The sequence below is a fragment of the Hypanus sabinus genome, chromosome 12 (assembly GCF_030144855.1).
Source record: "Hypanus sabinus isolate sHypSab1 chromosome 12, sHypSab1.hap1, whole genome shotgun sequence".
Taxonomy (NCBI): Eukaryota; Metazoa; Chordata; class Chondrichthyes; order Myliobatiformes; family Dasyatidae; genus Hypanus; species Hypanus sabinus.
The window spans coordinates 88,201,953-88,228,907 of record NC_082717.1 but is presented as its reverse complement, the minus strand read 5'-3'; the positions used below and the strand labels follow the sequence as shown (position 1 = coordinate 88,228,907).

The window sequence follows — 26,955 nt, the reverse complement described above, 5'->3', positions numbered from 1 at the left end:
AGCAGTTTAATTTTTGCCTCACTGCAGCACCTCTTTCCTTCACATAAAAATCCTGAGTTGCATACTCCCTAGCAGTACTTTATGCCACTCTATTGCACATGATCCATGTAAGTTCTTAAAATAAGAATCCAAACCACAAACATGGCTTAGCAATTACATCTAAAGCCTAAACGAATATTTGTGAATTGCAATTCATTTATATAAATTTTCAAAATACAAAAAAAAAGAGATTTATTTGAGGTTATTGGCCTGGGCTGACACTTTGCTAGTGACTGCATATCCAAGACATCAAGAATAACAGCATGGTCCTCAAACATGCAGGAAAAATGCTCGACATAATCAGAACCTGCTTAAATGCCTTATCCCACAAGGGGGCCTCAATGTTACATTCAAAATGTACATTACTTAGGTCAATTTTTTTCTCTCTTTATCTTGTAGTCGTGCAGTTATGCATATTTTGTTGTTTATCTTTGTGCATGTGCAAGTAAGGTATCATCACAATAACTTTATGATTACTTATGCTTGTAATGTAGAATGCTGCTGTTCTCAAAACTAAGATTCATGGCATATGTATGCCTACGACAACAGTGAACTTCAAAGTTCAAAGTAAATTTATTATACAACCCTGAGATTCATTTTCTTGCCGGTATACTCAATAAATCTATAACAGAATAATAACCATAATAGAATCAATGGTAGCCTGCTCCAGCTTGGGTGTTCAACCAGTGTACAAAAGGCAACAAACTGTACAAATACAAAAAGAAATAATAAAAAATAAATAAGCGGTAAATATCGCGAACATGAGATGAAGAGGCCTTGAAAGTGGGGAACTTGAATTTGGGCATCATTGGTACACTGGAGTGCAAGAACTTTGTGTTATTTATTCGATTCAGCATGCAAGAATATCTAAAGACAACTTAAAACATCAATGTTCAGACTTGTTCTTTCTTTCTTTTTCAATCTTTTTATTGATTTTCATATATACATATAAAAAAAACATAACATAATAATGAGTAAATTATGAATACAATAGACTTGAAGTCACGTTGATAATAAGATAACAATATCCTATTAAACATCAACAGAAAAAAAATACCTTAATCAATCAAGTCCATATGATTATATACGAAAAAAAACAAAAATAACCATTAAAAGAAGAAAAAATTTGAAAATATGTGAAAAAAGTATATATTAAGAAAAATAAAACACTAAACTAAACTAACATGGGCAATAATAATAGCTTACAAGTATATGATAGTGTCAAAAAACTCCAGAACTCCATACCTGAACATGAATAAGCAGAAAGAAGGACTGGAAAAGGCCAAATTAATTCATATGAAAATGTCGAATAAACGGTCTCCAAGTTTCTTCAAATTTAATTGATGAGTCAAAAATAGTGCTTCTAATTTTTTCCAGGCTCAGATAAGAAATAGTTTGAGAAAACCACTGAAATGTGGTAGGAGGATTTACTTCTTTCCAGTTTTGTAATATAGACCTTCTGGCCATTAATGTTACAAAAGCAATCATTCGTCTGATTGAAGGGGAAAACTGATTACCATCTTCATTTGGTATGCCAAAAATTGCAGTAATAAAATGAGGTTGTAAATCTATATTCCAAATTGAGGAAATGGTAGTAAATATGTCCTTCCAATAGTTATGTAAAGTGGGACATGACCAGTTCAGACTTGTTAACATTTTGCAAACATACCTCAAATTTTGGATTTACTTGATTGATCACTCTCTGTGGTGTTTTGATGCAAACTGCAACATAAATAATCTTAACCCAAGTCGATTATTTAGTTAAATATTTGTTTCAAATTATTCTAAATTTGCATCCTTTATCATTAGTCAAAAACCTCTGTTAGTTTGGTATAATCTACATGAACATGACAGCAGTTCACTCAGGATTTTCTTGCAGCAGCTGTACTTCATTCCTTCTGCACTGTATCCATCTTTGGGAGGACTGAGGACTGATAAAGATTAAACACTTTGCTGCCATTATTGACAAGGATTACACAACCAAGGAGCTCACCAACACCTCTTTCTGCTGAGGCTGAAGAGAGCTGGACTTGTACACCCATATAATTTCATTCTACAGATGCACAGTAGAGAGCATCCTGACAAGCTGCTTCACTGCATGGTTCGGAGTCAGCACTGTGACCGACAGGAAGGCCCTACAATGGTTATTAGTCAAAGCTGCCCAGAGCATCACCGGCACTAGCCGGAAAAAGGCCAGTAACATTATGAAAGGCCCACCTACCCTGCTCATGGACTGTTTGTCCCAATCCCATCATGGATGAAGCTACGTAACATCCATGCCAGGGCCAACAGAATCAAAAACAGTTACTTATCCCAAGCAGTAGGCAGATCAACACACTTCCACCACATATCCCGCCACCGGTACTTTATCATTTTCTGTCAGTTACCTTATGTACAGACAAACCTGTGCCGAGCGTCATTTTATGCACATGCAATCTATCTATTTATATGCTACCTTATGTGTTTATATTTATTGTTTTCATTACGTTCTTTATCTTATTGCATGTTCTATGTGGGGTATCGTGTCCAGAACAACAAGTATTTGGTTCTGCTTTACACTTGTGTACTGGAAATGACATTAACCAATCTTGAATCTTGGAGGATGAGCACCTTGCACCGGCAGCTGAGGAGGGCTTTCGTCCAAAACAAGACGGAAAGGCTTTGAACACTGCGATACTCACGTTGAAAGCGGGGAGTTGTCCATCGGCCGCTCGCTGCAGCTCCTGGATCAGTTCTACGGCTTTCTCGCAGAACATCGAGCAGTTTACAGAGAGCGGTGAGACTGTGAACCCAAACTCCCACAGCCTGATCGCAGGCGGGCGCCCAACTCTCCCGCCAAAGCAACCGGGCTCCTTCCGGCCAATCAGCGCGCCGCTCGCGCTGCCCGTCGCGTCACTTCCCCCGGAAGTCGCCGCCGCCGCCTGGGTGCCGTTTGTAAACAGCGGGCAATGTTTCCACGCTGTCTCGAGAAGAGGTAGAGGTGCCGCTCTCTCATTTATTATTGTTTTAAAATTGTTTAGCAAGTGCTGTTTACTTCACCCTTTCAGGCTATGGCTAACTTGCTCCCATCCTTACGGGTTCGATGTCTTTTATTTTAAACTTTCAAGTGGGCCCCCCTCATCGCGAGCCTGCGCTCTGACTCTCCGTCCCGAACGAGGACCCACCGAGGTCAGCCCTCCTCACCAGATCGGTCCTTCTTTTGTCTGCCACTGTTATAAAATGCACGTTCACGAACTTTGGTCTAAATACATCGTGATCACTCCTGCTGTTGTGCAGATTTATAAAGGGATCATCCCAAACCAATGTTGTTTAAAATGCACTAGATAAGCAAACAATTCTGTCACCCATACCTTAAGGTTGAGCAACAGCATGCCCACTGCCGTCGGTGAGGGTGTGGGGGCATCAGCTCTCCTTATCTATCCCAATGCCGTGCGTCTCAAACAGCCCTTGATAACCAAGTCCAACTCCTGGCCTTGACTAAGCCTGGCGAAACCGTTTCTGCTGACAGGAGAAGGGGCAAAAGTGGGTTGCTGGCGCTTTAGAACCAGTCACTTCGGGCAGATGGGGTTCGTCAGCCGTGGTTGGCAGCTCATCTAGAAGGAAAACTCTGATTTCAAACCGCCGCCGCCTTGCGACTACAATATCTACTCATGAAGAAGGCTTCAGGAATAAACCCCGAGGAAAATATCGGGGTTGGAGTCCCTACATTGATTTCAACGCTGACGGGCAACTCCCGCAACGCCGCTGGTACCAAACAGTATCGGTCTCTGCTGTTACTTTGGATACACGAGCTTTGTGGAGTGGAGGAGCCTGCTGCATGGGCAACAGTTTTCTCTTCATATGGCCTTCCTCTTCGAATGGCCTGTTTTTGTGCTATAGACAATAGGCGCTGGAGTAGGCCGTTCGGCCCTTCGAGCCAGCACCGCCATTCAATGTGACCATGGCTGAACGTCCACAATCAGTGCTCCGTTCCTGCCTTCTCCCCATATCCCTTGACTCCGCTACCTTTAAGAGCTCTATCTAATTCTTTCTTGGAAACATCCAGAGAATTGGCCTCTGCTGCCTCCTGAGGCAGAGCATTCCATAGATCCACAACTCTCTGGGTGAAAAAGTTATTCCTCAACTCTCTAAATGGCCTACCCCTTATTGTTAAACTGTGACCTCTACTTCTGGACTCCCCCAACATCGGGAAGATGTTTCCTGCCTCTAGCATGTACAATCCCTTAATAATCTTATATGTTTCAATCAGATCCCCTCCCATCCTTCTAAAGCCCAGTTGCTCCAATCTTTCAACATATGACAGTCCCGCCATCCCGGGAATTAACCTCGTGAACCTACGCTGCACTCCCTCAATAGCAAGAATGTCCTTCCTCAAATTTGGAGACCAACACTGAACACAATACTCCAGGTGTGGTTTCACCAGGGCCCTGTACAGCTGCAGAAGGACCTCTTTGTTCCTATACTCAACTCCCCTTGTTATGAAGGGAAGTTTTTTCACTGCCTGCTGTACCTGCATGCTTACTTTACTAGGTACTAAGGCGCTGTACTTTTCTATGACTGTATGACACTATACCTTACTGCCCTGGCTTGCGTATCAACTTAGACGCAGGCAGCTAGGACCCAACATCCGTGGTCGACCCTGACCAACGGAGGGCTTACTTGAACAGGTCTTAAATTCTACCTCAGACAATCTTTCCCCTAAAATATACCAATGTCGTTAAGTTTATTTGTGTTTGTTTTGTAGTCTAAGCTACCCATAAATCATATTAATTTATGTAATTGATATGCACTGTGGCCGTAAAAAGCAAATTATCATGGCACTTATACCCTGGGTATGTGTGCTCATGATAATAAACTTGAACATAATATAATGTAACAGAAAAGTCTAATTAAACTAAAGGAAACACTATGCCCTATCATGGGTAAATTGTATTCTCTATGTCATAACGATTAATCTTAGTAAATTGATTTATCATCACATTTACTGAGGTACAGTGAAAAACTTGTCTTGCATACTGTTTATACAAATCAATTCATCACATTGTGGTAGCACAAGGATTTAGAATAAAGTGCTATAGTTACAGAGAAAGTGCAGTGCAGATAGGTACTAAGGTGCAGGATCAGAATGAGATAGATTGTGAGGTCAGGAATCAATGTCTTCATACTAGGGAAGTGTTGAATAGACTTTCAACAGTGGAATAGAAGCTGTCCTTAAGCATGCTTTCAGGCTTTTATATCTTCTGCCCAATGGGAGAGAGGAGATTATGTTGGTTGCTTTAATTAGGCAGTAAGAAGTACAGGCAAAGACCATTGTAGGGGAAGCTGGTTTTTGTGACGTGATATGCTGTGAACCCTCTGCAGTTTTCAGCAGACACAGGTATAGAAGTTAATGTACTACGTTGGATAGGATGCTTTCTATGGTGCATCAATGAAATTAGTGAGGCTCAAAGGTGAGTATCTCTAGCCTCTTGAGGAAGTAGAGGCACTACTCTGGTTTCTTGCCCTATTGCATCTACAGCATGTGATTGGTCCAGGACGGATTATTGGTGTTGTTTACTGCTGGGAACTTAAAACTCTCAAGTGTCTCAACCAGAGCAGTACATGTGAACCGGAGGATGTGCACTGCCCCACTTCCTGAAGTCTTGTCTTGCTAATGTTTTAGAAAAGATTGTTGTCTTGACACCATGTCATTAGGTCTCTATTTCCTTTCAGAATTCTGATTCATTATTACATGAGAAATGGCCCATTATGGTGCTAGCATCTGCAAATTTGTTGTTGGAGTTAAAGCAGAATCTGGCCACACAATTGTGAGTGCACAGAAGTAGAGTTGACGGCTAAGGATGCAGCCTTGTCGGGCACCAATGTTGAGAATAATTGTGGCAGAGATATTGCCATCCGTTTTTACTAATTGTGTTCTGTGGGTCAGGAAATCAGGGATCCGGTTGCAAAGGACAGTGTTGAGTTCCAGGTCTAGGAGTTTGGAGATGAGTTTGCTTGGAATTACAGTACTGAAGGTGGAGCTATAGTCAATAAACAATAGTCCAGATGCTCCAGTGATGAGTGTAGGGGGAGAGAAACGGTGTCCACCTGTTTTGGCATTAGGCGAATGCAGTAGATCTTGTTATCAGGGAGAATGGAGTTAATGTACCCATTCCCATGTTCTCATAGACTTCATGATGGTGGATGTCAAAGCCACTGGCAGTAGTCATTGAGGCTCATTATTTTGCCTTTCTTCAGTGTCGGGATGATAGTAGTATTTTAAGGTGGCTGAGAACCTCAGATTGTAGCATGAAGAGATTGAAAATGTCTGTGAATATCACAGCCAACTGACCTACGTAGGACGTGGTCAGGGACAGCATCCAGAGCAGGAGCTTTCCATAAGTTCACTCTCCAGGAGACTCTGATCTTACATCCTCCATGGTGACCGTGGGTTCAAGTGCGTTAGAAGCTGGCAGGGTGGGTAATGCTATTCCAATTTTTTATTCAAAACATGCATAGAATGTAAACAACACACACAAAATGCTGGTGGAACACGAAGGGTCTCGGCCTGAAACGTCGACAGTGCTTCTCCCTATAGATGCTGCCTCACCTGCTGTGTTCCACCAGCATTTTGTGTGTGTTGTTGTTTCAATATAATTTAATTTTATTTTCTTTAGTATTAGGTTTAATCTTTTGTCTTTGAAAGAAAAGGTGGATAAATGTTTATAATCAAGTATCCACTTTATTCACCATACACATTTACTTGTATTAGAAATTAGCTGTGGTGTTGGTGCAACATACAACAAAAAACATACGGTAATTAATCATATCAAATAAATCACTGTAAAGCAATGGGAATGGTGTAGATTTATGCATTTACCTGAACTGCAACAAAGTTGTTCACTGGTGTAGCAGTTGTAATGGGTAGCTGTTACGATTAGAAGATGTTAATACTGCCTAATCGATATTAGTACTTGAATAAACTGTGGCTAGTGTTAGTTGAGTTGGCTTTTCAGGTGTAAAACATTGAGTTTTTACTTGTTATAAGGTGCCAAAAAGTTTTAAATTCTTGGATTGTACGGGTTACTGGCATTACCAGTATTTGTTGCCTAGGTGATTGAGAATGCTTTTGAATCATGATTTTTTGAAAAAGGTAAATTATTGTCCTGCTGCTCTTTAATTTCTAATTTAACAATAATCTGTGTGTGGTTTGTGAGGCCACCTTGGAGGGCAGTTAAAAATCAACTCCATTAGTAAATGAGATTAGTCAGGTTGGTTAAGGATGTGAGGTCCCTTTCTGAGGGAACAGTAGAAATTTTAATGCCAATTAGAAAACATCATGATATGCTGTATGCCTGAGTAAATATAATACTTTGTATTATTACCAACAAAATATGTTGTATTTCCAGGTAATAAATTTCCCTGGTCAGACAATACAATAAAATTTAATTTTTATTAGTGTGATCTACATTTGGATTGTGTCTGGTTACAAATGTAAATTACTTGCAGTTGTGATGTACTGTTGTGTCACAAAACCTCTTATAGGAGTTCTACAAATTCAGAGTCATTTATTTATCACATGTGCATCGAAACATACAGTGAAATGTGTCTGACGCAACCTAAGGATGAGCTGGGGGCAGCCCGCAAGTCTTTCCACACACTCTGGCCCACAATGCTCAGCAGAAGCAACAAACCAACAACAGTAAATCAAGCCCCTTTCCTCCCTCCCACACACACAGACCACCTGGGCCTTCAGCCTCCAGCGGACTCATGGATTTACAACTTCAACTTCCCCATTGGACTTCCGACTCATAGAGTCAGGACTTCGACAATGGGGCTTCAATTTCTGGATTTCCAATCAACATTTGGGCTTTGATCTTCCCATGACTAGTCAATTCAAGGACCTCAAACTCCATGCTCAAACAAAGGGCTCGTTGAGTTGTATACCTATAAGGTCACTGGCCCTCCTGTTTCCTGCTCACATAGGCATCGATCCCAAGACCAACCGACCTGGGGAGACTAGCTGACTCAGCCTAGCTGACAAGCCCTCATCCTTGCTGCTCCTTGTCGCCAACCCAATGTGCACAGATGTCCTTCATCACACTTCCCTGTCACTGGCCTTCAAGCCCAGAGCGGAGTCCTAGGCTGCGGATGTATTTCGCCGGCCTTCAAGGGATTGGCTACATAAGGAAACTGGGTAGATTGGGAAAAGCAAGTTTTGATAAACAGCATACATTTGGAGAATGATGTATAAAGTTGCTGATTTAAGAAGTAAATCTGGTGCTCAGACCTGTGACCAAAAGTCTTGCAATTGATGTTGAATGATGTAGGGCATTGAGGAATTGGGGGATTACTGATGGAAGACTGGAGACTGCATGCTAAGATATAAAACTGGAGTTTGAGAAATTTCCTTTCAAGTATCCAAAATAAAAGTTAATTCTCAGACATGCAACTACTCATCTTTGTCCAACATTAGATTTGGTTATCGTTTAGAAAACATCATAACCTGTTCTGCAAACAGGGACTTTAGAGCCTATTCAGAAATGCTCTTTGCCTTCTGCACCATCAAGTAAGTTCCTCTTAGAACGTTGATCACAGGCTACTCTGCAGGAATAATTTACTCTTCCTATGAAATGATTACATTTTGTTTTACCTAACACCATCTGCTCTGTCCCCAACCTTATCCAGGAATTTAGGTCGCCCTGTGGAAAGATAAAACATCCATACAACTGATCTCACTGCCTCATGTGAGATTTCTTCCATTTATATGGTCAGTTTGGAAAAGCAATTTAAAATCAATTTAAAGTTAGTTATTCAGTTCAGTACTTTTAAAGAGGTTACTTCATCTCATAAGGTCACTTATCAAGTTGTGGGGAGTGATTGAGTGTCGTTTTGCATTGAAGTGCTTGATCAGGGTTGTCTTTGCAAGATGTAAGATAGGTATTAGCAATTAAGTGTCCACAGAAACCACAACCCATTTGGGTGTAATTTTGGGGGTTTCGTGTTTTCAGCTCCAGGTAGCTTCAGAATCAGATTTAATATCACCGGCATACGTTGTGAAGTTTGTTAACTGTGCAGCAACAGTACAATGCAATACATATAATAGAAAGAAAAAGAACTGTGAATTACAGTATGTATATGTAGTGCAAAAATAGAAATAAGAGGTAGTGAGGTAGTGTTCATGGGGTCAAAGTCGGTCCAGAAATTGGATGGCAAAAGGAAAGAAACTATTCTGAATTGTGAACGTGTACCTACAGGCTTCTGTACCCCCTTTCTGATGGTAGTAATGAGAAGAGCACACCTCATCACTGTGCCTCATGTTCTTTACTGTAACTTTGGAAATTAGATGCTATTTTGGAAGACTATTTAATCTTGAACTTTTCTACATGGTACTGTGGTGTTGTGTCCCATATAGATGTGTGCTTTAAGATAGCGTTGAGTAAAATTCTTGAGGTATTTATAAACAAGGTAAGGCGTTATTGGTTAATAACTGTAATGGGGTGTTATTAGTGGTTAACAAGAGCACTGGGTAAAAGGTCCTCTGAAGTTCAGTGGCATGAACTTGTGATTTGTCTAGGCTGAACACATGTAACAAGGGGAAGGAAGTACAATTTTAAAGCATGTTTAGTGGTAATTAATGTCGCAGAGCAGGCATTACATAATTCAAGATTTTTTAAGCCAAACTTAATCAAACCTGCATACCATCAAGCTGCACTTCAGAAATAAATTGAAATATGTTGGATCAGTGATTCCCAACAGGGGTGGTTACATGTCCTAAGGAGCATTAGGGGAAATAGTAGTCATCAGGCGTCATTCAAGATTCTTGGGGAAAGGGGGTGGTAAGCAGCACCCTAAATTGAGGCATGAGACCTGACTGACCATGTCAAAATACTGCCATCGTCCACATCCAATAGGCACTCCTGGTTTGTGTTAATTTTAAATTTTAATTTAACTCCATTATTGATGTATAAATATGTATGGCTCAATCTCTATGAACCTGATGGTGGTGAAGCCTTGAATTCTAACCATGCTAATAAAAAGAAACTACAGAAAGTGCTTCAATATGATGTTAGATATCTGGAATATGGTTTTATTCTGTTCCCGTCAGCTCAGTGACGAACCATGTGGCTTATTGGTAATATGCACTGTCTAATGAAACCATCAAGATTGCAGGAACACTTCTGTAAAAGACACCCTGGAAAGGCTACTTATGGTATTACTCAGTTCCAGAAGATGAAAGAAGCATTTGAAAAATGTTGCACTTGCCAAGAAAGCTAAAAATGACCTTGATAGTGGTCTCATTGCTTCTTATAACATTTCCAAAATGATAGCAAAGTGTGGAAAAACTCATACAATTGGTGAAAGATTAATAATGTGCTCAAAATGGATACCAGTATTTTAAAATCAATTCCTCTGAGTAATAACTCTGTAGCTTGTCGTATTGACGAAATGAATGAAGACATCGCGGATCAAGTATGCACAGAGCTACAAAAAGCAGAACTTGGGATACAACTGGATGAGTCAACTGTGAGAGACAACAAGGCATTGCTAGTGGCATATGTACAGTTTATCAAAAATGGAAAAGTTTATAATGAGATTCTCTTTTGTAAAAGGTTAAAAACAAATATCAGCAGAAAATCAATCTACGATAAGCTCAAAATGTATATTAAGGATAAGAGTTTTCCATTTAGGGACATTTTTTTGTGTAATACATGGAACACCATATATGATAGGTCACCATGTTAGTTTAGTGGCATTTATGGAAAAAGAAATTCCAAGACCGTTTGCAATCCATTGTGCAATTTATTGTCAACATCTTGCAGCCCAAAACTTCAGCTAATGATTTTTTCAAGCATGACTCTTGTAATATCTGCTTTCAACAAAATTAAAACAAACCTGTTAAATAGCAGAATATTTCACCAGTTATGCCAAGATAATAAGAGTTTGAATGCTTGCTTTTTCATAATGAAATGCGTTGGCTGTTAAAAGGCTGCTGCTTAAAATGTTTCTTTGATCTTTTTGACACTCAGAGAATAGGACCAATCGTGTGACAGTGGAAAAGTGTGTATTGAACCGGAGGAGATGGTGGAGGTACTTAATGAATACTTTGCTTCAGTATTCACTATGGAAAAGGACCTTGGCGATTGTAGGGATGACTTGCTGCGGACTGAAAAGCTTGAGCATATAGACATTAAGAAAGAGGATGTGCTGGAGCTTTTGGAGATATACCCCAGGCTACTGTAGGAGGTGAGGGAAAAGATTGCTGATCCTCTGGCAATGATCTTTGCATCATCAATGGGGACAGGAGAGGTTCCAGAGGATTGGACGGTTGCAGATGTTGTTCTCTTATTCAAGAAAGGGAGTAGAGATAGCCCAGGAAATTATAGACCAGTGAGTCTAACTTCAGTGGTTGGTAAGTTGATGGAAAAGATTCTGAGAGGCAGGGTTTATGAACATTTGGAGAGGCATAATATGATTAGGAATAGTCAGCGTGGCTTTGTCAAAGGCAGGTCGTGCCTTACAAGCCTGATTGAATTTTTTGAGGATGTGACTAAACACACTGATGAAGGAAGAGCAGTAGATGTCGTGTATATGGATTTCAGCAAGGCATTTGATAAGGTATCCCATGCAAGGCTTATTAAGAAAGTAAGGAGGCATGGGATCCAAGGGGACCTTGCTTTATGAAATTCAGAATTGGCTTGCACACAGAAGGCAAAGAGTGGTTGTAGACAGGTCATATTTTGCATTGAGGTTGGTGACCAGTGGTGTGCCTCAGGGATCTGTTCTGGGACCTCTTCTCTTCGTGATTTTTATAAATAACCTGGATGAAGAAGTGGAGGGATGCGTTGGTAAATTTACTGATGACACAAAGGTTGGGGATGTTGTGGATAGTGTGGAGGGCTGTCAGAGGGTACAGCGGGACATCGATAGGATGTAGAACTAGGTTGAGAAGTGGCAGATGGAGTTCAACCATCTGAGTATACAGAGTAAGTGTGAGGTGGTTCATTTCGGTAGGTGCAATATGATGGCAGAATATAGTATTAATGGTAAGACTCTTGGCAGTGTGGAGGATCAGAGGGATCTTGGGGTCCGAGTCCATAGGATACTCAGAGCTGCTGTGCAGGTTGACTGTGGATAAGAAGCCGTATGGTGCATTGGCCTTCATCAATCGCAGGATTGAGTTCAAGAGCTGAGAGGTAATGTTGCAGCTCTCTAGAACCCTGCTCACACCTCACTTGGAGCACTGTGCTCAGTTGTGGTCATATCACTACAGGAAGGATGTGGAAACAGTAGAAAGGGTGCAGAGGAGATTTACAAGGATGTTGCCTGGATTGGGGAGCATGCCTTACGAGAATAGGTTGAGTGAGCTTGGCCTTTTCTACTTGGAGTGACGGAGGATGAGAGGTGATGTGATAACGGTGTATAAGATGATGAGAGGCATTGATTGTGTGGATAGTTGGAGGCTTTTTCCCAGGGCTGAAAAGGCTAACATGAGAGGGCACAGTTTTAAGGTGCTTGGAAGTCGGTACAGAGGGGATGTCAGGGGTAAGTGCGTGGAAAGGGCTGCCGGCGACTGTGGTGGAGGCGGATACAATAGGGTCTTTTAAGAGGCTCCTAGATAGGTACACAGAGCTCAGAAATATAGAGAGCTATGGATAACCCTAGGTAACTTCTAAAGTAAGTATATATTCAGCACAGCATTGTGGGCCGAAGGGCCTGTATTGTGCTGTAGGTTTTCTACGTTTCTATGACACTGTGGTTGAATATTTGCTCAAAGTCGACAAGAGCCTGGGAAACAAGATTGATCTTCTACGTGGAGGTGTGGCATACCGAGTCGATTTGTGTGACAAAATTAACATTCTAAATATGAAACTGCAGAGTGAGAATTTCAATTTAATCCAGGCAGAAAGTACAGTGTTACTTTTATTGGAAATTTGGAAATATACATGTAAGCAAAACACTGGGAGAAGAATGTTCTCAGAGTTTCCCTGTAGGAATAGAATGGCACTCTCTTTCACAGACAATGATTTGAATTATTTGGAAATTCTGGACTGGGTAATTAATCCATTTCAGTGCAAGAAGAAATTATCGAATTTCAGAACGAAGAAGCAGCAAAACTGCCTTTTAAAAATGTCGGCTTTTGATGTATGTGGCTACACTCATATAAAATGGTCTGGAGATGAGCCAAAATGCTCTTGATTGTGTCTTCATCCTCCTACCTTGTTGAAAGAAGCTTCAGTGCATTGAACCACATAGTCACAAAAAAAAAACAGAAACTGCTTGAACATTTGTTATGTGTGGGGACTTAAGGCTTTTGCTGTCACAACTTGAACCAGAGATTTCAACTTTTGCTAAAAACCATCAAGCTGAAGGATCACATTGATATCAACGCTGCTGTACAGTGCTCAGGTACTGTGTAAGCTAGGTTTAAAGGCAAATTTAAAGCAGAATAATTTTTCTCATGTTAGCATATGGTAGACAGGTTTTTACGCTATAGGGTTCTGGAAAATATATTGTGCCTGAGGGGCATTGGCAAGTATGAAAGTGCTTTGGGGGTGGGGTATTGGGCTGAAAAGGGTTAGGAAACACGAGATAGATAGATAGATACTTTATTCATCCCCAAGGGGAAATTCAACATTTTTCCAGTGTCCCATACACTTATTGTAGCAAAACTAATTACATACAGTATTTAACTCAGTATAAATATGATATGCATCTAAAATCACCCTCCCAAAAAGCATTAATAAATAGCTTTTAAAAAGTTCTTAAATAGTTTACTATGTTAGATTCTAGTGTGCAGAGGATGATTTTTGACAAGGTGACAAATGAATTATAGTTGCTTTTCTATTGAATGTATTTTAACATGTTTATACAGTTGACTTGGCATTCATTTTACTGGTTATATACTCTACATGCTTCTACAAACTGATAAGAATATACTTCACAGTCTGCTATGCAAACAGTTACTTCAGAGACATAATTCATACATATATAGCATTTCTTACCACTTATCTGCTTCAGTATTACTTAATAAATTTAATCAGCTTGACACGGGGGAAAAATGACACTTGGGAAGAAACAGACTTCTGAACCTATTGGTTATTGCTTTCTAATCTGATTAATACTGAGAAAAACAAATTGTCCAAATTATAAAAAAAGTTAATATAAATAAATAGTACTGAGAACATGTGTTGTAGAGTCCTTGAAAGTGGGTCTATAGGTTGTGGAGCCAGTTCAGAATTGAGTTGAGTCAAGTTATCCAAGATAGTTTAGGAGGCTGCTGGTTGAAGGGCAATAACTGTTCCTGAACCTGGTAGTGTGGGTCCTAATGTGTACCTCCTTCCTGATGGTAGTAGCCAGGTGAAAGCATGTATCAGGTTTATGTTGAGCATTAATGCAGCTTTTTCAATAGTCAAAAATCCAGGTTCATACTAACACCCAGTCTGTGTTGCAAGGTAAATGTAAAATTTATTTCTAAAAAGTTAGGAATAGTTTTGTGATGTTCTGGCCAATCTTGCTCCTTTAATCAAGATCCAAAATAGTTGGTATGATTTATGACTCAATTGTCTTTAGCGTACAATTTAGTTGTGTAGTTTGGGGCCTCCTGAAATTGTAGAGTAATACAATTTGAATGCAAGTTTTTTGAAACAAAGTCTACAGTTACTACACGTCTTAGAAAATACTTCATAATGTTAAACCATATAATGATGAATAAAACCATCTGGTGACTATAGTATCAGTTACTAATAGTGATTATTATTCAATCTAACCGGCTATTAAAATCGCGAATCAGCAATTAGGATGCCCATACAAGCCTTTCTCTCATAACTACGCTTTTCATTCCATTTAATTCTCTTTCAACAGTTATCACTGAATTTGTTTTCATCATTGTCAGATAGTGCGCTCCAATTTCCTCCCTACATTTTTCCTACAGACTCTTTCTTTACCCCTGCGTCAAATAAAAACCCTGATCTTCTTTGACCCTTCCGCCAATTGACTTAAACCCGTAGTGCTAGTGCCTGCTTTCCAATTATCCCAACACGCGAAGAAAGCAGGAATAATGCAGCATTTTCAATCGAAAACGAGCTGCATTATCAATTACAATACTAACTTACGGCTTACTGCCCCCTCCCACACAAACACATACAAAAGCTGATGCTGTGCATTCTTAAATCATTTTGGTGAAGTTTTCCTGTACGGTTAATGCTTTAAGATCAGACAACTCGATGATTCTTGCCAGTCTGAAAAATGGATTCCGATTTCAACGCAGTCTCTTAAAGCGTGCGAGGCCTGCGCGTTGCAAGCAGCTGAGAGGTTGAAGGTTGCGGCCGGTCAGCTGATTCAGAGAGGTGGGAGTTGCTGCAAACAATGTACCAAACTGGGTGCCTTCAGAAACACCGAACAGCGTGCGAGTGAAGTCCGTGCGCTCTGCTTCAGCACGGTTCAACCTCGCCGGTTCTCCTACAACCCCCCTTACCAGCTCACGGGGCATTTCCGTTCAGCTCGATTACTTTTGTTACCGTTCCCACCGCCTCTCCTAAGTAAAAGGTGGTACTTGGCGTTTTGTTTTTCTAGTAATGCGAAGGAGGGCTGATTCTCTGACAGTAGAACATGACACCACTGTTACAACCGTACAGAAGGGCTCATCGCAAACTGCTCCGAGATTGAAACACAACCACAAGGTAGCAGCTAGTAAAAAGGACAACGACTTCGGCACGGATGCGAAGATAGGAATGAGAATTGGTTACCGAAGGTAAGACGGATCCAACCATGAATGGGCTAGTGCTGTAACATCAAAGATACGACAGAGAAGTTACCGTGTTATTGACAACTTCAAAACCTGCTCCGTTTAAAGATAATTAGACATTAAAGAGTTAATTTTCTGTATATAAATACTCGCTCTCTCATGCAGTAACAGTAACCTTAAATATAACCTTTTTAGTCACCGAAGCGGACCTGATTGTACCTTTCAGTTGCACTCAAGCGTTGAGTCAGCTTTTCTCAAAGACGGAAGAGGTCATTTGAAAATATTTTAAAATGTACTTCAACTTGAATAGATTTTCAGATTGTTGAAATAATTCAACGATGACTTAAACGATAGATTGATTCATTTCCACAAGCTTTTAACCTGCTATTAACGAGGAAGATAATTCAATTGTTCAGAGGCTACTGTATAAGTTTGAACAGCGTTTCCTGGAATTACGTTCCCATACATCCATTGCTGGTTAACAATCGGGAAGCTGTTTGAACGGGGCTGAACTGCTCCTTATCAAATATATATTTTGCTCATTGAATCATTCCAACCTTTAAGTGTCATTTCAAGAAGAATCATCGTTCTGTTAGGATACTGCCTTGTTGCAGTATCTGAGAGTATTTCCCTATAGATACTTTCCCTCTGGTGGATCCCTTGAGACTACCTTCCTGTCTCAGACTAACCCTACATCTGTTCCTCTCATTCCCCTCTGGACTAGATCCACTCTTTCCCTCCTCCCCTTATGTTCTGCTCCACACCTGCTTCCACTGTATCCTCTCCTGGACTTGTCCATGTCCCTGTTTCTTTTTCCCATCATCCCTTTGTCTTTTTCCAAACATGCCTACCCCTCCTTTTCCTCTCAACTCAGCCCTATCACCCCCCTCATCCCCTTTAGTTTGCCTTCCTGTGCTTTGCAAACATCATAGCAATTCATACACAGCAGATTTGTCTGTGACTGCAGAAAGATGAATGTTCATTTATTTTTTTTATTTCTGTGGTTTGGGGAGAATTGGAATCAGGATAACAGAATAATTGCTGTTTTTACAAAATGGTAAATAACTAGCATTTGTACTGGAAGAAGGAGATAGCTTGTTCAATGTGTTTCAAGCTAGATTGTCTTACTGCCTTAAAAAAGCTGCAAGTATTGAGTCAGTAAAAAATTTTCAGGAGAAATTTATAATAGGATATCATGGAAATTGGATACTTCTCATCTCATAGTTTCTACATCCACTTTCTATTACACTGGTAACAGACAGATAATAGTATAGTCACCTAATTTGTTGGACCTGACATATAATGAGGAAAAACAATGGAGGAGAGCGATGGAGATGAGTGCATTGTTACTGTCTGTCACTTCAGTTACCATAAATCATGCATCAAATTTCTTCCAAACTGTATCCTAACATATTGCTTTCGGAAGTAAAACTTCTCAAGCCCATACCCCCAGCAGGACCCAGGCCACCGACAGCAGCTTGCCGGAGTCCTCTGTCCTGGGCCAGTCTTTCAAGTTGTCCCCAGGTGTAACCCATCTTCTTGGATCTTTTCTCTCCCTGCGATGAGGCACTTGGAGCTTCTATTAGCATTTTGGTAGCTCTGGGTTTTACAGGATTGCTAGGCCCATGCCCAACTCTCCTCCTCCTTTCACAGCTGGGCTTGGGACCATCCAAGATGGAGTTTGAATTAAAATTGTTCTTTAAAAATATTTGAAATTAGGATTTAGAAATAGAGGGCCCTTAAAGATGCAGATATAAAACAGAATGCATCCTAACTGTTGCATCCCTTGCCAGACTTGGTGCTGTTACATTGTCGCTCTGCATTAATGCAGCCTCTTAAAATAGCTTTAGGAAGATTTAATTTTCGTGTCATTGGATTACTTCGATGTTAAGAGTTAATTGGACTTGTGCTGATACAATGTATTGTATGCTATTCTACATTATGTTTATAACTTGTAATAAAGTAATTCATATTATTATTGGCTGTTAAATAATATACAAAATGTAGATTTCTCTAATTTGCTTTTCTTTGGCTTAGTTAATTGCAAGGGAGGCAAGAAGCCTGCACTGTTAATATGTTTTATCCATAATTTGTTGGTGTCCCTATTTAAGATAGATAAATATTGGAAAAGGCATTGAATAATAAAAATATTCTTAAGAACATTCTTAATATTTGTTGTTATGCAAAATAATGGTGATATGTCTGCTTGTGAACCTTTACAGTAAGATATAGCTGGGTTTATCCTTTGTGATAACAGGATTAACAGGCTAGATCAGAAGCATGGTATTTAAAAGCAGTTGTTTTAATATTTTACTCCAGCACACTAAAATGACTTAACATGACTTGTCTTGAATATCGTTGGTGGAGAAAGCAAAGCTTAGGATGGTGTGGCAGAAACTATTGAGGTCAAAGACATCCATTCTAGATTTATCATTGAATACTTTGAAGGTCAGTTTTAGAAAAGGCAGCTGGAGATTAAAACATTTTTTTTCCTCGGCCATATGCCTTTGCCCTGGAACTACATCTGATACTTCACCCATCTGGGACTTCTGTTTTACTAGTCAGGAGATGGGAAAATGGAATATCATTAACCAGAAGTAGAATAACATTAGATGTATAGCATAAGTTAAGGGCCAAGCAGTTCAGACCAAGTTTTATTCTCCGAACTTTCCCAACTTTCTTCAGTTAACTCTATTAGTACAACTCCCTGGTCTTTCTCTTTTTGCCTGTCTAGCTTCCTATTAAATGGCACTCAGCTGCTCCTTATGATGGCGAGTTAGGTTAAAAATATCCGCTGTTTGATTTCTTTGTAACTACCACATGTTAATAATGTCATTGATTTTTCAAGGATTGATTCCATTCCTTAAAAAATAAAATCTTGTATCTTTTTATCTCACAAATTGTTAGCCTGCTATCAGCCTTAACTACATCTGGTTTTGAACGTGTCACAATCAGCCATGTTGATGACTTTCTTTCTTGGAACTTATTTATCAGAATCTTATCAATTAGGTTTCCACCCATGCCACAATAATGAAATATTTATTGTCGTAGTCATTGTGCAACTTTCTGATTATGTCAAATATGTTGTATCCCATTTGTACTCATGGCCCTCCACACTAGTTAACCACACTATTTTTCTCTCCACTGTTGCGGTATTGTATCTTTAATATAGCAAAACTGTCTGAGGCAACTTAAAAGAGTATGATTTTTTAAAAAAAGACATCAAGTTCAGAACTGTATTAAGAAATATTTTTCCCAACGCTTCCCCACAAATGGATATGTTCTCTTTTGTTCCACCAAGTATCAAAGCTGTTCATAATTTAAATACCTGTTAGATCAGTCTTTGCTTTTTCAACACTTTTTGATAATTATAACCTTTATTTCTGGTATAAGTGTTATAAGCTCATTAATTATCTTCTCCAGTTTCTTATTCTTTCAAGTATATGGCATCCAGAACAGTACACAGTACAAGTTGGCTATGATTTATTTAGTATTTCATGTTTGTGTTTGTTCCACCTCTTCAAAATAAATTGTTTTAGCTTGCTATGCTTTACTAGCTTGTATCAAAATTTTTGGTGGTCTGTTTATTTTTACTGTACTACCAGCAGCATGGTAGTGTAGCGGTTAGCATATTGCTGTTTCAGTACCATCGACCTGAATTCAATTCCCACTGATGTCTATAAGGAGTTTGTATGTTCTCCCCATGACCGAGGGTGTTCCCATTTTCTCCTATTTCCAAAGACACAAGGGTTAGAGGTTTAATTGGACAGCCCAGGCTTATTGGGCCAGAAGAGTCTCTTACTGTGCTCCTACCGTGCTACATCTCTAAATTTAAAAAATAAAATAAAATCTATTTGCTTCTCTTCTTCCCACTTTTTATCTAGTCATTTGAGAACTTTTTTTTGTTTAACCATACATTAATACTATAGATTCATATGTTGACACTTATTTTGAAATTATTTCACTGTTTTGCAAACATACTATTGAAGTATTTTGATAACTAGTTTACAGAAAAGTCTAGAGATACTGTTGAACAGAAGTAAAGCTCTCCCTACCATTGAGCACGTTTACATGGAGTCCTGCCACAAGAAAGCAGCATCCATCATTAAGGACTCCCACCATCCAGGTTATGCTTTCTTCTTGAAGCTACTATTGGGCAAGAGGAACCACATCACCAGGCACAGGAACAGTTATTACTCTTCAACCATCAGGCTCCTGAAGCAGGGTGGATAACTTCACTCACCCCAACTCTGAACTGACTCCACAACCCACAGTCTCACTTTCAAGGACTCAACAACTCATATTCTCAGTACTATATACTTAATTATTTGCACAGTTTGTCTTTTGCACAATGCTTGTCAGTCTTTGTTTATGTTTAGTTTTTAATAAATTGTATGTTCTTTTTTTATTTTCCTGTGAATACCTGCAAGAAAATAAATCTCAAGGGTAAAATTTATGTACTTTGATAATAAACTTACTTTGAATTTACTTCCTCAGTGTTGACTCTTTCTTCCACTTACATGTCATTTGCAAATTTATAAAACATTTTATTGAAAAATCTGAATTGATAATACAGGCTATGAACAAATACTTCTTGTGGGGACCCATGTAGTAGAATGTAGTACAACTCTCTTTCCTACATTCAGTTATCCAGCTAGGTGCTATCCACCCTGATATGTTCCCTAACTCTACCAGCTCTCAACTTATTCAGTAGTCTATTACGTAGTTTAAAGTTAAATAGTTATCGCTTTATACAAACAGCAGACCTCTTGCATTCTCATTTCATTATTTCTATCTGCACATTAACTCTCAATTTGTTATTTAGATTAGATCCAAAGCCCAACCATAAATGTTAACTTTTTGATGTGAGTGAAACACCAACTTGCCTGAACTAGGTTCTTTTCTTAGCTAGCCACAGGATTGTAGGTTTATTTCCTTATTTCTGATCTTCACTGGCATTAGTTAGTGTGCTTAAGTTTAGCTTTGGTGCTTTGATGAAAAAGTTAGATAAAATGAAGTAAGGCAATTAACATTTGCTTCCACAAGTGTCAGTAGACATTAAATTCATGACTGTATATAAAAGCAACAAAAATGAAAAAATATAAAGTCTGTACTGTTACAGGACAATTTCTCTGCTAATCCTAATCCAGAGTTGTGGAATTTTATTATTACATTAAATGCACTGATTTTCAGCAGAAGTGCGGGTAATTATCTTTTTATTTGAGATGTGTCTCGAGCCACAAAGGGGGTGTTTACTGAGGAGGAAATTATGGTGTCTTAAGAATTTAGGGAAATAAGTGGAGATATTTTGGAGAACATGATCATTATCAGGGAGGAGTTATTTGCAGTCTGACAGCATGTTCTCTATTTGGACTCTAGTGGGCCTTTGACAAGGTCCTTCATGGTAGGTTGGCCTGAGAGGTTAGATCCCATGCAATCCAGGCATAGCTAGTTAGGTGGATTCAGAGAATGTGTCTTTGCCAGAAGTACCTGGTGGAGATGTAGGGTATTTTTTGAAGTTCATCCTGAACAACTGCATGAAACTGTTCCTAGGGACACAATGAAACAAATGGTTACTGTTGGAAAGCTATCAAAGCAGTGAATATTATCCATGAGGATGCAAAAAACCTGATGTATTCTGGGAGTGTTGGCTCTGACCAAGTGTCAAAAACTTTCCCATCTTAAGGATATTTACTGACATAGGCTTCAAGGACTCCACAGAGGATCTACATGGTAGAGTCCTCCTGCTTTGCATATTAAATAGTTGAAATCTGTGTTAAAACACCATGAACTATTGCTTTAATGCTGTAAATAAATGTTAACTTATGTGAATTACTAAGTAATAGGAGGAACATGTTTGACATTATATACTTATTATATTTTTGTTTTATTTAACTAAAGATATTTACAAAAATAATCCATGTATTCCGTGTAGACTCCCATCTGTGACTTGGGAGTAAATCACACACCTGAAGAGTAGACAAATGCCACGGACTATATGGAGCTTGTTCATGTGTTTCACTCAAGCCCTTGAAATAGAACTGACTGTAGTCTCAAAAGATTGAGCGATGTTTAAAGACAAATCTCTTCTATGGCACATTTTGCTCTCAACAAATTTTCCAAACTGAAGGGAAACGACATATCAACATTTCCTCCAGCATCTCCTCCCTTCCAGAACCTCTCCTTCAGGCATTCACTAAACCTTGAGACTTTAGTTTAATACATTAAGAATTGATCTATTAATATTGATTCTTTTCTAATTGCCCAGAGGCAGTTCGGTCAGAAGTCTCATTCGTTAACGTACATTTGCATAGTTTATCGCTTGTAATCCATATTGACAATCATAGTCTTAAAAATGCTTTCATGGAGTAATAATCCCAAATGGAATATATTCTGAACACCTGGTGCACCATGCTTAAAAAGGAGATTAGTTCACCATTGTATGGCTTTCTGTTAAATTGAATTTTTAAATGTTTTATCTCTTTGTTTCAGTTCCTTCATGGTTGGAAAGTTCTAATCTGATTTTTGTATTTTGAGATAATCATCTTAATAATTAAGTTGGTTGCATGTTGTAATTAGTTCTCAATATCCAACTTAGTGGAAACCAGATATGGTTCTGGTGACCAAGTGGAAACGAGAATGGCCTGTGAATCTATTTGTGTATGTGTTGTCAAGCATCTTAATCAGGTAGCAATTGTAATGATTTAAAATTCATTTTCTAGAACATTTAATATATAGTATGTCAAATTCTTATTTTACTTTCTTTAGTCACATAATAAAATTTAGTTTTAACATTTTTAATGTTTGTGTGAAAATACTGTGAAGAGTGAATGTGTGACATATTAGTTTATTCTGAACTTCAGAAGTCCTTTTGCTCAGACTTTGAGAAATATTAATACTTGTTTTACTGGCTTCATATTGTAACTGTCTGTACACACATATTGCACATTTGGCGTGGCACCAATTTGTGCTGTTCAACGTTCAGAAGTAGAATAATGACTGGCTGGGATTGTATTACATGAGGATAATGGATACCCAGGAGGGATTACTCTTCAGTAATTTCATCAAGGGAACTTGGGTTGTATTGTAAATAACATGAGAAAGATTAGCTGACAGCCTTAAGATTGTTGACCCACTATACTTTTTAAATAACATAATTTGGCAATAATTTCAGTTAGAAATAAAGTTGTACAGCACAGAAACACACTGTTTGGTGCAAACACGAGGAAATCTGCAGATGCTGGAAATTCAAACAACAACACACACAAAATGCTGGTGGAACACAGCAGACCAGGCAGCATCTATAGGGAGAAGCGCTGTCGACGTTTCGGGCCGAGACCCTTCGTCAGGACTAACCAAAAGGAAAGATACTAAGAGATTTGAAAGTAGTGGGGGGAGGGGGAAATGCGAAATGATAGGAGAAGACCGGAGGGGGTGGGATAAAGCTAAGAGCTGGAAAGGTGATTGATGAAATTGATACGGAGCTGGAGAAGGGAAAGGATCATGGGATGGGAGGCCTCAGGAGAAAGAAAGTTTTGGGGGGGGGGGAGCACCAGAGGGAGATGGAGAACAGGCAAACAACTAAATATGTCAGGGATGGGGTAAGAAGGGGAGGGGGGGCATTAACAGAAGTTAATGTTCATGCCATCAGGTTGGAGGCTACCCAGCCGGTATATAAGGTGTTGTTCCTCCAACCTGAGTTTGGATCTATTTTGACAATAGAGGAGGCCATGGATAGACATATCAGAATGGGAATGGGACGTGGAATTAAAATGTGTGGCCACTGGGAGATCCTGCTTTTTCTGGTGGACGGAGCGTAGGTGTTCAGCGAAATGGTCTCCCAGTCTGCGTCGGGTCTCACCAATATATAAAAGGCCACACTGGGAGCACCGGATGCAGTATACCACACCAGCCGACTCACAGGTGAAGTGTCGCCTCACTGGAAGGACTGTCTGGGGCCCTGAATGGTGGTGAGGGAGGAAGTGTAAGAGCAGGTGTAGCACTTGTTCTGTTTACAAGGGTAAGTGCCAGGAGGGAGATCGGTGGGAAGGGATGGTGGGGGGACGAGTGGACAAGGGAGTCTTGTAGGGAGCGATCCCTGCGAAAAGCAGAAAGCGGGGGAGGGAAAAATATGTTTGATAGTGGGATCCCCTTGGAGGTGGCGGAAGTTACGGAGAATTATATGTTGGACCTGGAGGCTGGTGGGGTGGTAGGTAAGGACAAGGGGAACCCTATCCCGAGTGGGGTGGCGGGTGGATGGGGTGAGGGCAGATGTGCGGGAAATGGGAGGGATGCGTTTGAGAGCAGAGTTGATGGTGGACGAAGGGAAGCCCCTTTGTTTAAAAAAGGAATACATCTCCTTCGTCCTGGAATGAAAAGCCTCATCCTGAGAGCAGATGCGGCAGAGACAGAGGAATTGTGAGAAGGGGATAGCATTTTTGCAAGAGACGGGGTGGGAAGAGGAATAGTCCAGGTAGCTGTGAGAGTCTGTAGGCTTATAGTAGATATCAGTAGATAAGCCGTCTCCAGAGGTGGAGACAGAAAGATCAAGAAATGGGAGGGAGGTGTCGGAAATGGACCAGGTAAATTTGAGGGCAGGGTGAAAGTTGGAGGCAAAGTTAATGAAGTCGACGAGCTCAGCATGCGTGCAAGAGGCAGCGCCAATGCAGTCGTCGATGTAGCGAAGGAAAAGAGGGGCATGGATACCGGTATAGACTTGGAACATGGACTGTTCCACAAAGCCAACAAAAAGGCAGGCATAACTGGGACCCATACAGGCGCCCATACACCATTGGTTTGGAGGAAGTGGGAGGAGCCAAAGGAGAAATTATTGAGGGTAAGAACTAATTCCACTAGATGGAGGAGAGTGGTGCAATTCATCTGTGCTGACAGTGATGCCTAACCACTGGAATCCCATTTACCTGTGTTAGGCCTGTATCTCTCTACCTCTTTCCTGTCCAAGTGCCAGTCCAAATGCCATTTTAAATTCTGAAATTGTAGCAGACTCTGCCACTTCCTCTGGCAGCTAATTCCATATAAGCATCACCCTCTATGTGGAGAAACTTGCCCCTCTTATCTCCTTAAAGTTTCTTCCCCCTCACTGAAACCCATGTTTTCTAGTTGTAGTTTTCCCCACCCTGGGAAATACTGATTAGCTACCCCATCTTTCATAATTTTATGAACCTCTGGAAGGCCACACTTTTGCCTCCCAAGTTTCAGAGAGAATAAGTTCTGCTCATCCAATATCTCCTTTGAGGAAATTAGTCTGTTCCAGGCAACACTTTGGTGAATCTCTTCTGCACCTTCTTGAATGTTGCTACATCCTTCCTATAGTATTGTGACCGGAACTGTACGCAGTGTTCTATGTCCTGTTGCTCACTCATTTGGATTAGCTTCCATCTGTCTCTGTTTCACTCAATTTTCAAATTGATCTATACTCCTTTATATTCTTTCATAATCTTCTTAATTATCTACTATTCCACCGTTTTCTGTGTTGTCAGCAAACTTGCTAAACAGGCCACTTGCATGCTCATCCAAATTTACTTATATTCAGTACTGTGCAAATGTCTTGGGCACATATATATATAGCTCGGGTGCCTAAGACTTTTGTAAAGTACAGATGTCCCCCACTTTACAAATATTTGCTTTACACCACTTTGCTTTTACAAAAGACCTACATTAGTAACCTGTTTTCGCATTACAAAGAGGATTTTCGCTTTTACAAAAATTATCCCCATATAAATTAACGGTTCTTCGCTTTACACCATTTCAGCTTAAGAAAGGTTTCATAGGAATGCTCTATCTTTGTAAGGGGGGGGGGGGAAGACACCTGTATTATATTTGTCAACATGGAGCAGGGAGCAAGTTTGTAAAAATGGTGGGAACAAAGGATGTTGGAGTTGTGAGGATGGAGTGCTGTGGGAGGAGTACCAGGGGCAGGGGGTGGCATGGGTGCAGATACACACAGCCTTGACACCAGGCAAGGTAATCTGATTCCAAGCGATTAGTTTATTGATTATTATGGAATGTCTCTGGTGCTTCTCACTTTCTCCCCTCTCGCTATGCCTTTTCCCAACCATGATTCCCCTCTCTCTGCTCCCTTCCCACTCTCAGTCCATAATAGAGACCCATATCAGAATCAGATTTATTATCCCTTGCAGATCATGAAATGTTTTTGTGTGGCACCAGTACAGTGCAGTACATATAATTACTACAGTGTTGTGCAGAAGTCTTGGGCATAGTACTGTACTTTGAAAACATCAAATGTCTCAGCACCATTCCCTGTGGTACACCACTTGTTTCTCAGACTAGAAGTCTGCAATAACTCTTGACCACTACCTCCTGCCTCCTATTGCCAAGCAAATTTTGGATCCAGTTTGCCAATGCACCTTGGAGTTCACTTGCTGGACCATCCTACTGTGTGGGACTTTATCAAAAATCTTGCTAAATGCTATGTAAACCATGTCTACTGCACTGACTTCATTGTTCTTAATTACTATCTCAAAAGAACTCAATCAAATTGTGAGACAGGATTTTCCCTGCAGCATGTTGTGTTGACTCTTCCTAATCAATCCCTCTCTTTTCAATGCACATAAATCCTGCCTCTTAAAATTTTTCCAATAATTCCCTACTATTGATTTAAGATTCACTGGCCTGTAATTTCTTGGCTCATCCCCATTGTCCTTTTCGAATAAAGGAACACTTATCCACTAGTCTTCTGATACATTATTGTTAGCCACAGGTGAGGTATTAGAGCCCCAGTTATCCTCTTATATTATATATCTCATAGCATTGTGGGTTAGACCGTTGGTTATCCACCTTAATGCATGTCAATGTCTCTAACACTTTGTTCTTGACACAATCACTGTCGCCCTTCCTTGCAGTGCCTTCTCCCTGGTGAATACCAATAAAACATATACCTTTAGGATCCTGTTCATGGCTCCATACATGGATTTCTGTTTTGGTTCCTAAAGGAACTTTTTGAGATTGTCCTTGTGACTACTTGCCTAGGCCATTGTGTATCCTTTGCTTCCATAACTTTTTTCTTCAGTCTCTTCTGTACCCTATATAAATCTCAAAAGAGTCGCTTAAAACCAAACGGCACTACCTGAAGCACTATATGTTTCCTTTTCTTTTCTGATCAAGGTTTCCTAATCTTGCAATCTTTGTATTTCACACTTGCAGTAACA

General features: G+C 39.9%; 2 protein-coding genes across 4 annotated transcripts in view; one reads left to right on the top strand and one right to left on the bottom strand.

The window, feature by feature from the left end:
- Window positions 1-2,882, bottom strand: part of gins1 (GINS complex subunit 1 (Psf1 homolog)) — a 38,080-nt gene extending 35,198 nt beyond the window's left edge. Inside the window, exon 1 of the mRNA XM_059986410.1 lies at window positions 2,721-2,882. Coding sequence (XP_059842393.1) covers window positions 2,721-2,795 — 75 coding nt within the window. The 5' untranslated portion in view covers window positions 2,796-2,882. The remainder of the gene's footprint in view (window positions 1-2,720) is intronic.
- Window positions 2,883-2,946: 64 nt separating this feature from the next.
- The window catches only part of abhd12 (abhydrolase domain containing 12, lysophospholipase), a 210,108-nt gene continuing 186,099 nt past the window's right edge, over window positions 2,947-26,955 (top strand). Inside the window, exons 1-2 of one of the 3 annotated variants that reach the window (XM_059986404.1) lie at window positions 2,953-3,013; window positions 15,595-15,772. In XM_059986404.1, coding sequence (XP_059842387.1) covers window positions 15,597-15,772 — 176 coding nt within the window. In that variant the 5' untranslated portion in view covers window positions 2,953-3,013; window positions 15,595-15,596. Of the gene's footprint in view, window positions 3,014-15,316; window positions 15,773-26,955 lie in introns of those variants that run through there. The other 2 variants (XM_059986406.1, XM_059986405.1) reach the window with 2 other exon arrangements.